Below are 13789 nucleotides of genomic sequence, written 5' to 3'. Positions count from 1 at the left end.
ATAATAAAAAACTATGACATGATGTACGTTTAAACATAAAGTAGACAAATTTAAAAATTGTAGTGTTAATGCTAGAGTCTGGAACCCACAGACAACTTACTAAAGATATTTTAAATAGAACATTACATGTTAATCATTTGACATTTTGTGTGTTAAAGTAATTTTCTACCATAATAACAAAACTATAGAATGCATGCATTTGGAAGGCTAGGTTAGGTTAGGTGTATACATTTGGAACCTAGTAGTTTAATAAGTGATTATATAAGGATATTTTATGAGTATCGAAAATTATAAATTCATAAATTGCATGCTATGATGAAATCAAAATTCAAAATTGTTACACAAAGTTATATAAATATATATATACTTAATGTAGTAATGATAATGGCGTCAGCACTGTGAGACTTATTATGTCGCAAATTTTCAGAATGACCACCAGCCATAAGACATGTCCATGTCTAAAGTAAGGCATACATGTATTAATTTTAACAAATTATCATTTTATTGGTAAGAATAAGCATAAGTATCAATAAATTGACAAGCCCGAAGGCAGTTGGGCAAATTCATAATGGCCCGCTCTCGTTTTCAGTTATGGGACCGATTTTAAAGTTTACTATAATCAAATAAAATTGCTTCCAAGTCTGACCATAGATTGCCTATTCCCAGTGCCGTATTTCCATTACACAGCAACAGAGAATAACCCATAGTCGTCAAAAGATGTAGGTATAATACAAAATTGAAATGAATAATAAAATGCATTAAAAATGTATTTTCTAAATTAAAAAAAAAATGTTTCTATGCGTACAAGCCATGTACCTAGTATTATTAATTGAGGGTATAATGATTTTAACGTCTGGTATTTCTTAACGTGATTCTAAATAATAACACTTATCCATTTCATTTATACTTCAGTCTTTTAGGATTTAGAAAGACGTAATGAAATTCTATAAATTTAAGTTCACAAAAAATTATAAAATAATAATTATTTACATGAATGTTTTGTGGATAGTGGTTATACACCCTCAGTAATTATTACATTCGACACAATTTATAAGATACATTCGTAGATAAAACAAATATTTTATTTACATTTGTTAAATTATAATATTTAGAGGTCACCCTGTATTTTTCTTTTACTTTCAATAAATAGTTAGAATGCGATTAATACGCAATATTTTTACTATTTTAATCATAATATACTAAAATAAAAATATAGTATAATATTATAAAATTAACTATTTATCAAAAAAAAAAAACCCAAAGAGTTCTCAATGTGACAAAAACATGACTCGTCGTCCTCGATTATACATGCAAATTGCATATTTTTTCTCTCACTTATTTACACCAAATGGCTAATTTTATTATATTATGCTTAACTGTACTAACACTGTGTATACAAAGACGGAAACATTCTCCAGTATTGAAAAAAAAAATCGAATAGCCAACGTTGTAAATTATTATGGGTTTCATTTTGATGGTTTAGTAAAATAAGTAAGCGTGTTTATTTTCAAGAAACCTACAATAATCATTTATACTCTTAATTTTTCTTAAGTTATCGTTAATTAAAAAAATATAGATGATGCTTAGTTTATACCTTGCAAATACGTATAATAATCTAGGATTCGTTTATTATATATATTTTAATTAGCTAATTAGGTGTTTGCTAGATATTTTGGAAAAAATGTGTCAATGAAGGGGCATTCACATTAATAAGCCAAAAATATCAATAACCTTTATTCTAGAAGGAGTAAAAAATCTTTCTAGACTGAAGAGCAGTACAATAATGCAGTATAAACACACATTTTATTTTATTTATATAACAAATTGTATTGATTTTTAACATCCTTTTTATGATCTACACGCTTACAGGGGCGGGTTTTATCACTCACCAAGGGGGGGGGGCTAATTGAGGATCAAGAATTTACCTAGCTGTATTTTAAATCCAAAATCCAAGAATAAAAAAAAATAGCTTGAAACCTAAATATTCAAATAGTCATAATAGAAATTATGGTTATTCATAAGAATAACCCCTTAGCCACCCCCTTAAACCCGCCACTGCACGCTTAAAGAAAACATTTTTTGTAGTCACTGGTGAGTGAAATTAGGGTGTCAAATCCTCCCTTTAATTTTTATGACATATCTTATTTTTTTACTTCAAATAAAAAATCAAACTAATATTTGAACGATGGAATGTCTTAGCTTCGATGCGATACTGAGAAAGTACTGATTTTACAATGGTGTATTTGTATTTTTTTATCTTCTAAGCCGCCGAATCGATCTTCGTGTATCTAATTTGTTTCTGGTATCCAAAAAATGTGCTTATTTTTTAACTTAAAATTACGGTGCGCTATATTTTTTTTGGAAATAATCTAATTAGTTTAAAATTTGGAATATTTGTTAGATAATAAAGTAGTATGGTTAGTATACGTTGACAAACTGAAAAAAGGTGTAAACTTTTTATTTATATCACTTGTTCGTAGTTTTTAGGACTTAGGTCTGAGAATTAGACTATAGATTGTGTTAATATAATATACAAGTAATGTTTTATTGTTTGAGTTGCCGTAAGCTATTTTCTTTACCCAGGTAGGTATGCATTTATTTATTAGCTGCGGCTACCGTTTTGCCATAAGTAATATCTAATATTCTACCAAGGCGATAGTGATGGTTCTAACAGCTTGAAGCGGCTGTGTGTTCTGTTTTAAACCTGATAGTCACTCGATAATTATTATGGCTAGTGCGCTAGCAAGTGGATAAAATTAAATAGATCTCTATAATTATAGTTGAGCAGCGCGTCGTAAATTTTACGGCTGTTCTATGGTACCTAAATGAGTTCAACAACTATCACAAGCATGTCCTGTTGAAAAATCGTAACAAAAAAAAAAAAAAAGTTGCATCAAGCATTTAAATTGTAACTAAACTGTATACAACGCTTGATAATTAAACGAAAGAATTACTTTATAGGCTTTTAGGTGGTATATTCAACAAAGTTGTTTACATTTAGGTATACATAATATGTCATTCAATTTTATTTAAAATGCTGTACTTGGTATAGAGTCTATATTACACTCTACAGTCCATCACAAAAGTTCTATACTATAGAGTATAGTGTACAAATATCGTGAACCTATATATATATATATATATATATTGTCTATATGTTGCCCCTTAATATATATATAGCCGGCATCGGACGGCTTGCTGCCATTTAACACGTTGGCTACCAAGCCATTTTTCATAATGCTCTTTTGGTGTACCATGAGGGTACTCGGGTCTTTCAGTATAATATATATTTTTTGTGTTTGATGCAACACTAACGCCATCTACTTTTATAAATGTGTACCAAATACCGTTAAAGCGTCTTGAATATACCTGTGATAACTGATAACTGTGGGAGTGCTCGGGCACTCTTAAAAAACAACAAATTTGATATTTCATAAAACAATTACTATTCACCCAGAATGATATGATATGATCCATGTTTATAAACTATTGACTTGGTACACAGGGAGAGACTTTAAAAAATTGACAGGGTACACAAAAGCTTGAGCGGTGAGATAACTCAAGTACCCTCATGGTAGCCAACGTGTTAATACGGGGTTTTGTATAGGCAATTTTTGTCAACAATTTAATTTAACAATTTAATTACACATTTGTATTTGTGTTAATTAGCTTATTTTTCTTTGTTTAAAACATATAGCCTTCCTCTTAATTATAACTATTATCATATCGTTGTAATATGTCTAAAATATTCTATGTAATAATATTATTGTACGGATCAGCATACCATGTCGTAAGGCAACCAATTAATGAGCAGCGTGTTTTATATTTATTATTTTATAAATAAAGCGGTTTCTATCTTTTTCTCTACACTAAACTACAAACAATAAACTTACAGCGCAACTTAAAAATAAATATCCTTTGATTTTCAAAGCAACTTCTGTAACAAATACTTCGCCCGACTTCCGAATATTGAAAGAATAAATTAATAGATTTCATAAATATTGTAAGTACATTTTTAATTCGGGATGTTTGAGAAACAAATTTAAACGTAATGTGTATGTGAGTGAGATAGATTGGAGAATTGGGGTTTTTATTTGTTGTTCAGTATTTTGACTTGTTGTGTAGGCATTTTTTAAGATGTCCTGAAACTATATTATACGAGTGAGCTGGCTATAAATGACGTTTGTAAGTGAAAAATTTTAGAGCAAAATAGTATTCTTGTATTTTAAATGCTAAAAAGTCGATAATAAGCGTTAAGAAGACAATAATAATAAAGCTACCAATTAAAAGTTGAACTAGTTTTTGTTAGAAACAGATTTTTAAAAAGCAATGTTTGAAACAAATAACCGTTTTTTAATAATCGGACTTTCTCCAAATGGAATAATAGACTCGCTATAAAAAATTGAAGTCTAGATTCCGAATTAGAAACATTTTTATTATGTTTTATTGACTTCTAGCATAAATAATTACCTTTATAATCATGAAATTATTGTACAAAATTTTGTACATATTTGTATGTGAGTTACTGGTATATATATAATATAAACTATAAACGTCTGCTTATTAGGTATATACGTACACATTTTTAGATTTTGAAACGAACACTTTCAAATTCTAATGGCGTTCTTATTCTATAGATACTATCATATAATAGTCTAAAGTTGTTTTTTCATAAACTATAATACTACCTTTAGTCGAAAATAAGTGATATATATATTTACGAATATGAAAGGACGTCATAATTAATAATCTATTGTATGACGTAAGGAAGATAAATAACAATAGTGTTTTTGTTTTATTCAATTTTTATTTTAGACATATACATACCTTCAAAAATTAATTATAGTTTGAAACACGTCATTTTTAAAATATGTTTATAGTTCGGTGTTAGTATAATACTCTACAGGAAATAACGTAGGTTATCCTATCTAAATTCTGAATTAAACGTACCAAAAAGAGTGATTAATAAGGTTATAGTCTCATTGTGTTTGATTGGTGGTCGATGGTTAATTAATTAATAGTTGAAATAATTCTCGCCGTTAGTTTCTATAGCTAATAGACATAGAAAATCTTGTATTAGGGAAGGACACACACAATATTTTAATATTTTATACACTTAAGGAAAATGACTTAAGTCGAATCAAAATCATCAGTTTTCACATTCCAAAATAAAATATTAACGTCAAAATGACTTTTAAAATCAATTTTTTAGAGTCATACTTTTCTAATTATAAATTGTATAACTGTTGTATACATACCTTCTGTATTTTTTAATTTTAATAATGCACATTATATTTGTTTTGAAAGTTATGAATTACACATATAATAAAGTCAATAGAACAAATATAATTAGTAAATATAACAAATACAAACATTGTTATAATTTGAATTAAAATAATGTAGGTCAAACAAATTGAGATCGAGTGCGCAAAAATACTATAACAACAGTACTAATTGAGCAAAATCAAATTGAATACAGCAAGTGACAAAGTAATTTTTTTTTGCTTTATAACATTAAAATGGATACTTAATAATTTTTAAAAAAATAACATACTTAAATTCTAATTTGGTAGGTAAATGACAAGTTAAATTAGTGTTCTGGTTAAGTAAATGTTATGCTAGTTGTCAATATTAAATTAATATTTTGAGAATTTCATAAAAAATACTCGCACAAAATATAGTTTAACCCGTCCAGTTTATCTTAAACGCTTAAACACATTTCTTTCAAATCAAACAATCTAGCAATGTTACATTAATCACATTTTATCTCATTAAACATGTTTTACTGAAAAGAAAACATTATGTTGAAATTTTGGTTTACTTAAACGCAAAAAAAATAATATAGTTGATGCAGTAGAAGTGACAGTATAAGAAAAGTAAAGTATAAATCGCATTTTTCCATTTTTAGGGTCATTCATAAATAAATAAAAACAAATAACAAAAATAAACTTATAAAAAGAAAACAGACTTAATTAAATGACTTTACAATGGTATTAAATAATTTAATAAGTAAAATGGTAACTTGTAGAGTCATTGTTGATTTTTTCAAAGTTGTCGGTGCTAAAATCAGTTTCTGATAGTTCCACAGACAAAATGTTGGAAAAACATACATGATCACTACTGATCGGATCTCCACAACATTCACAATCAATGACCTAAAAAAAAATAGTATAGATGATGTTAAAATTAATTTAGACGATTAAAATTTGAAATACATTTAATGAACTCATACAATTTTGATTAATAATTATTTATAAAATAATATTAGCGTTATGATGTATTGTTAACACGGTTGTTAGTGATCGTCAGCCTGAATAATCGATACATAACTATAATATCAGTAATTTTATTTTATAAGCACATGTTCACTGTAATGTTATTTATTGTGACATTAAAAATTTAATTTCGATAAAATAGACTGTATTTTCTTTATGTATTCCTCAACAACAAATTATAATTTATCAAAGTAAAACATTTTTTTTTTAATTATTAAAAAATTCCTTTACTTTATTTATTTCTACACCACAATTAGTATTATCAGAATCGCTGACAGCCTCAGACAAAGTGCTATATTCTTGAATGCTGTACATTTTTTGACGGGAAATTCTTTTTAAAGCAGTATTTCTTGCACGTTCTCTAGTACGATAATTAGGATCTAATCTTCGCAAACGTTTCCTTTCTCTCTCTTGTTCCTTTTTCAAACTATTAAGTTCTACTAAATCTTCTTGTTGTTCTTTGATTATGCTATAAAAAAATTAAAGCGTTATTATTATTGTTTTTAATATTAATGTGCATGGTAAAGTAGTCTTACGGTGTAATTAGACATTTTTGTCTACTATTAGTATTGTAGATCCAATTTTTAATACTAGTATTAGTTATAGATTTAGCTCTAGAAAGTCGTTTAGCAACTGTATTTCTAGCTCGTTCTTTGGCTCTAAATTCTGGATTTAATCGTCTAGCACGTTGTCTCTCTCGTTCTTTTTCTAAGCGACGTTTTTTAGACAGTTCACGTTCTTCATTAGTCAATTGTCTCCTGGGCATTTTTGGTACTGTAATTATATAAAAATTGTCAGATAAAAATTGAAAAGTGAAATAGAACATTTTTTTATACTTACAGTTTTAATAAATAATATAATTGGTAACTTGAAGAAAAAAATGTTTGAACTAGTAAATTAATAGAGTTATTTCTGTTACTCTTAAGTTTAATAATAATTAATAACTTTTTAATTATTAATTAACAAATTCGTTTTTTTTCTGAAAAAATATTTGTTTATTCATTAGCTAAAAGGTATAACAAAAAAAAATACCAAAAAATTGATGAATAACAAGCGTGATTAACCAAGTAAAAAGTTGAAAAAAAAAACCAAGAAAAATATTCTATATTACATTATACCAGTTAACACAACTGTTACGCTTAATATTTACCTGAGGTTAAATAAATGGCATTCCATTTTTCTCAGGCCAAACGGACATGCAAAATAATATGATTGAATTTTTGGATTCACCATTACAAGATACGTAATTATAGCAACATTTCATTTGATATTTTTTACATTACGCGCTTGAATATTTATACATGGGATCATGATTCATGCTACGGTCGTCCGCCATAGACTCGAACCGTATTAATTGCTATCCTATGACTTGGAAATTAAAGTCCAAGCACACTGGGAGCCAGCCATGTATTATTTACTGTGTAATATGTTACTATTTATTAACTATAAAAAAAAAAATAGTTATGTATGATAAGCTTCATTCTTATCACGTTTGTTTTATAATCTCTAGTATAAACACAGATAACATACATTTTTATCTTATCTGAGGTATAAATGTAAAATCATAGATATATAAAAATGGTATATAATATCCGTGTGTAAAATTCAAACACAGATGATAACGGTTACAATAGTATTGTAAAACACAGCGTTGACAGCATAAAAATTGGTTGGTTACACTGTGTGGGATTAGCCTTCTGTAATGACCTTCTTCAGCTGTAAAGGTCGAATTCGGCTTTTTCTGAACTTGCCGACTAGCGTCGCCGATCAATACCTGTATATTCACCATACCTCATTTAACTTCCACATACCGATCGATTGTTTGCCGTTTTGCTCGTTGTCCACCCATTTTGCCAGTTTTCTCCACATTGCTGTAAGTATTGACGATTTGATCTATACATTTTGTTAATAGTTAGTATTATAACAATTTTATCTAGTGCGGCTTACTTTACTGACCACATTGTTCAAATTGACATTGAGTATCTCGTTAAAAAAAAGCTTTGATGATATTTTATTTACATCTCGTGGTGTTCAATATTTGTAATTGAAAAAGATCTCCTCGGAGCTCACATTTATACATATTTCCCTGTTGTTACTTCAGTAGTATTAATGATGAAGTGATACTTATGTAGTAACTAATAAGCACATATTGTCAATAATTCATATTATACGACAGAAAACGTGATGTTTAAATATCAGTGTGAATGGGATTGATTTAGGTTTAATATGTGATATATCATATAAAATATTTTTCTTTATGTATCTATTTACATTCATTCCTAACGTTTTTCACGCTAATTCTAAGTTAAGAACATGTTACCTCTATTTAATTGTAATTTGTTGTTCTCTGTAAAGCTATAATACACTCAGGTATACTAAAAATAAATGTTACCAAATGTGTACTTTCCAGTGCTGTATTATGTAGGTAAAAATAAAGTATAATTTGATGAAAATTAGAGCTTAAAATAAATTCTTAATTTTTGGAGTTTTATACAAACATAAACAATAAACATATTAAATAGGTAATAAGTAAATTAGTGTAGTTGTTTGGTTGCATTTTTTAATCATAATTAATAATTTATTGTAGTGTTCCATTACTAATATGGTTAAACAATATTTCTTTCACATTGATGTTAATTGTTGCAAAAAGTTATTAAATTAAGAAAATTGTTATTACACCTTAGCATTTTTAATGATCAATTTTTTATAAATTATCAGTTTTGGGTGGAACAAGTAATACGTGAAATTGAAGGTTAAATTGTATAACCTTCAATGATTTGATGTGTTAATTTTCTTTTGCCTTCCAATAGTTATTATTTTAACTGTTATGAAATAAGGTACATCTGATTATAATTAAGTACTTCTTTATTTTTTAATTATCTACATATTATATCATACGCATAAAAACATTTAGACAATGTAATCTCCAAACTGGTTAATTTGTAAAAAGTGGCAAAACAAATATTTTTTTTTTTTAAATACAGTTATGTAAATAAACTTATTTTTATAAATTAAAATGATATAAGTATGTATTTATGTGTAGATCTGATTGTAAAAGGATGCATTATCTTTATCCTGTATTTATTTAATTATTTACTACATATATCTATAATCCACCTCTTGTTTACTTTGTAATATATATTATTTTGTCCTTAGAATTCAACGAATTGTTAATGAATGATGGTATTCTTCTGTAAAAATATATTGAATCTGAAACTGCATTCTGATATAAGAGTAGTTTTATCTAGGTGTGTATGCCATACTTTTCCTTTCATTAGGGCAAGTATACATGGTGGGGGGAAAGGATGAGAATGATTGCTTCATTAGTAACTATATTAATGTGTAGTGTGATTTATTTTGTTTAACTACCTTCTGATATTGAAAAAAAATGGAGTGATCTGTATTGTGCACAAGTACCAAGTATCATTGGACGTAAACTAATAAGATCCAAGAGCTATTCCTTTATTAAATAGTTCTGATTATAATGCCATTTGACCATAACCTCAATCTGACATTGAAAAATTAAAATTCTTATTATAACTGTCTTGGTGATGTTTTAGGTCTATCACATTGTAGTCTCAGTTAATTATTATTATTTTATATTTAAATCATGTTTCTAGTTAATAAAATATAACTGATAATATTTAATTAATTTGTGCTTAGGTATATACAGACTGTTGTTATATCTCATTCTACTTGTAAGAACACTATGTCTATCACAAAAATTGTTGCACGTTCAATCTTCGATTCCAGGGGTAATCCCACTGTTGAAGTAAGTATGCTTTTGATTAGTGCTTAGGAATTTTTAAAAAAGGTTGGAAGTTCAAATGTAGCTATCATAACATATAAACAATAACTATATACTTATATTTTTTAGGTTGATTTATTTACCCAAGATAAACAAATTTACCGTGCAGCTGTACCTTCCGGTGCTAGCACTGGTATCTATGAAGCTTTGGAACTTCGTGATAATGATAAGAGCAACTACCTTGGAAAAGGCGTAAAAACTGCCGTAAACAATATTAATGATATTATTGCACCAGCTCTTATTAAATCGGTAATTAACATAACCTCTTTGTTATTTACTTAGGTTCCTTACCATCAAATAATAAAACAAAATGTATTTGTAGAAAAATTGTCAAATCAGGTTTTAAACATAATATGTAATTTATTTATATTTAAAATTTATTTTATTCTAAATTTGGGTGCACTAACAGATACGACATTATACAATAAAGTATAATGTATTGAAAATTTAATTGTTTTAACCATACTTTGTTTTATAATTCTATGTGTCGTGTGTAGAATATTAATATTAATAAACAACATCACATATTTGATCTGACATTTATTTTTAGGGAATTGAAGTTACTGAACAAAAAGCTATTGATGACTTTATGATTAAATTGGACGGAACAGCCAACAAAGCTAAACTTGGTGCTAATGCTATATTGGGTGTTTCATTAGCTGTAGCTAAAGCAGGCGCTGCTAAAAAAGGTGTACCACTTTATAGGTATGTTTCCTAATTTTTTTATGATATCATAATATTTTGTTTACATTTTCTGTCATGTATGATTTCAGACACTTGGCTGATTTAGCTGGAAATAAAAACATCATTTTACCCGTTCCAGCCTTTAATGTTATTAATGGTGGCTCTCATGCAGGCAACAAACTGGCCATGCAGGAATTTATGATTCTTCCCACAGGTAATATTAAAAATTTAATATAATTTTTATGAATTGACCTCAACACAATTTATTATACAATTTTTTTTTTTTTGGAATTAGGTGCGAGTTCTTTCACCGAAGCAATGAAAATTGGTGCAGAAGTATACCACAACCTCAAAAATGTCATTAAGGCAAAATTCGGCTTGGACGCTACCGCTGTTGGTGATGAAGGAGGTTTTGCTCCTAATATTCTTGAAAACAAAGAAGGTTTGCGTTTAATTGAAACTGCAATTGAGAAAGCTGGATACAAAGGAAAAGTTGAAATCGGTATGGATGTTGCCGCATCTGAATTTTATGTGTAAGTAATATTAACAAAATAATGACAGAATATTGCTTACTGTTTACTAAATAAAATTGTGTAAATAAAACCTATGTATTTAAAAAACTAACCTAAGAAAATGTATTTTTTTAATGGGCTTTTAAAAAAAGACATTGAAGGGGAATTTTAAATCGAGAATTGAAAACATTTTCAAGCCAAAATTTACACTATTTCTTTTAACTACAATGAACGTTCAAAAAAATTATTGACTGTATGATAGATAGTCAGATAGCTTAACTGGTTTTAAACTTGTTAAAAAAAAAAATAGTTAATTTTTAAAGTCAAGTTATGTCTTTTGGAACAATATAAATGTTTTATTCCAGGAACTTTATTTTATATTATTCCTAAAAGCATAACACTAAAATTATTTTCATTAACTTTTTTTTAACAAGTTTAAGCTATCATACTGCTATCAATAACTTTCATCAACATTTATTGTAGTTAAATTATGGCTTGAAAACATTTTCAATCCCTGTTTTAAATACTATCTTTATTGACCATGTTTAATATTATATATTTTTGTCCGAGAATTTGAAACTATATAATTATTTAAAATAGATCCACTTTTTTTGGTTGGATTCCGCTGTATTGGATTTTTTATTAGAATTTTTTTTTTCAGTGATGGAAAATATGATTTGGACTTTAAAAACAAATCTGAAACTAAGGATAAGAGTCAAATAATCTCTACTGAAGAATTGACTAACTTATATAAAGAATTCATTAATGAATTCCCAATTACATCTATTGAAGATCCGTTTGACCAAGATCATTGGGACGCTTGGTCTGGGTTAACTGGTTCTACTAAAATTCAGGTATACTGAAACTTAAGTTTCATAAGTTACTATTATTATTGTTGAAAATAAACATTTTTGTGACTACAGCCCCCCTAAAAAAAAGTCTCATATCATTGGAAAACTAATTACCTTCCGTGCTCCACACTGCAACTAAAAATACAACTCATTAAATTATCAACAAAAATTCCTATATTACATTTTATTTAATTCAAATATTTTGATTAAAGTAAAAACTTTAATATTTAACCAAACAAATCTTGTCGTACACGAATAAATTATAGATTAATTCATTTACAGATTAATAGTTGTATTCAGTATTGATATAGTAAATAATTGATTTGTTTTACTCGGATTATAGATTGTCGGTGATGATTTAACTGTTACCAACCCATTACGCATAGCTGAGGCTGTTGAGAAAAAAGCTTGCAACTGCTTATTATTAAAAGTAAACCAAATTGGTACAGTAACAGAATCTATTGATGCTCATTTGCTGGCCAAGAAAAATGGATGGGGAACAATGGTGTCTCATCGTTCAGGCGAGACCGAAGACACCTTTATTGCTGATCTTGTTGTTGGATTGAGCACTGGACAAGTAAGACAACTTCCATAATTATAATTAAAGAACACAAAAGAAAAGTACCAATGAATATTTTCTTAATGAAAAAAAAAAAAATGTTTACAATTATTTATATATTATACATTTTTTTAGATTAAAACTGGAGCTCCTTGTCGTTCTGAACGTCTAGCCAAGTACAACCAAATACTACGCATTGAAGAAGAACTTGGTAGCAGTGCCGTTTACGCTGGCAAGAATTTCCGTAGTCCACAGTAAAGTTCTCCTCCGTTTCGATAATATTTATGTTAATATTTTATAATATTAGAGAATATTAATATAATTACGTAGTGGGAGGGAATTACTGCATTGTATGAGATGATAAAAAATAATATTCTTTAGTTATTGAATTACATTGTAATACATTGGTATACTTCAGAGAAGATAATTACGTACAATACAATTAATGCAGCATTGCGTTACCTAATTTGAAATTTAATTTTTAGCGTTTTTGTTTTATAATTTATATTGTTAATGTAAAATTTTAGCAAAAAAGAAACTTATGATTTTATGTGTATTTGTTTATTTTTTAAATTAAATATTCTACTTTATCAGAATTAAAATACTTGCTTATTTTTATTATCACTCATAATCTACATGTTCTTTTATCAATGTCTAGTGACTAGTTTTTAAATTATAGTTTCATTTGAAACAAGATTATTCAAAAATTAGGAATTGTTTAAAATTTTTATAGTAAAATGCGCATGTAGTTAGTTCATTTTCTCTGTAATCTAACCGGCTCAAGCGTTTAAACAACCAGACGGATTCAAGTTCTGCCGGGGCGTTTAAGCTTGTTTATAAACGAAATATATCTAATATTTGTTTATACAAAAAAACTAAAACACTAATTCTGTGTATATTATATTAATTTATATTTAATATTTAGTACCTATAAATACATTTATAGACTTGTAGACTTCACTAATATCAAATATGTATATGTATAAGCACAATTTTAAAACGGTTGTAACAAAAACAAAACAACACAAATTACCTTTTGTGTTTTGCGGATGCAAAATCAGATATAACTTCATTTAGGGTGTAAGGTGAAAATTAATTCT

The 13789-nt window shown here is 27.5% G+C and overlaps 2 protein-coding genes across 4 annotated transcripts; one reads left to right on the top strand and one right to left on the bottom strand.

Moving 5' to 3' along the window:
* Positions 1–5882: 5882 nt before the first annotated feature.
* LOC126841964 (uncharacterized) lies at positions 5883–7737 on the bottom strand. Of its 2 annotated transcripts, XM_050578793.1 has the most exons (5): positions 7426–7735; positions 7116–7254; positions 6812–7049; positions 6507–6744; positions 5883–6155 (listed from the first exon to the last, which is right to left on the bottom strand). In XM_050578793.1, the coding sequence occupies exons 3-5, from the start codon at positions 7039–7041 to the stop codon at positions 6003–6005; spliced, it is 621 nt and encodes a 206-aa protein (XP_050434750.1). In that variant the 5' UTR covers positions 7042–7049; positions 7116–7254; positions 7426–7735; the 3' UTR covers positions 5883–6002. The 2 variants fall into 2 exon arrangements, with proteins under 2 accessions (XP_050434750.1, XP_050434751.1); XM_050578794.1 differs by lacking the exon at positions 7116–7254 and having other exon boundaries at positions 7426–7737.
* Positions 7738–8005: 268 nt separating this feature from the next.
* LOC126841962 (enolase-like) lies at positions 8006–13291 on the top strand. Of its 2 annotated transcripts, XM_050578788.1 has the most exons (10): positions 8049–8148; positions 9432–9523; positions 9939–10047; positions 10153–10332; positions 10634–10788; positions 10857–10981; positions 11063–11300; positions 11941–12133; positions 12474–12707; positions 12825–13291. In XM_050578788.1, exons 2-10 carry the CDS (start codon positions 9453–9455, stop codon positions 12945–12947), a joined length of 1428 nt encoding a protein of 475 aa, XP_050434745.1. In that variant the 5' UTR covers positions 8049–8148; positions 9432–9452; the 3' UTR covers positions 12948–13291. The 2 variants fall into 2 exon arrangements, with proteins under 2 accessions (XP_050434746.1, XP_050434745.1); XM_050578789.1 differs by lacking the exon at positions 9432–9523 and having other exon boundaries at positions 8006–8148.
* Positions 13292–13789: the final 498 nt, after the last annotated feature.

This window comes from Adelges cooleyi, unplaced genomic scaffold (genome assembly GCF_023614345.1).
Source record: "Adelges cooleyi isolate 19-005CV unplaced genomic scaffold, UGA_ACOO_1.1 ACOO_flye_CR_arks_rails_tigmint_CR_PRNA_41, whole genome shotgun sequence".
NCBI lineage: Eukaryota > Metazoa > Arthropoda > Insecta > Hemiptera > Adelgidae > Adelges > Adelges cooleyi.
The sequence above is the reverse complement of the archived record's forward strand: the minus strand, read 5'-3'. Positions and strand labels throughout refer to the sequence as shown.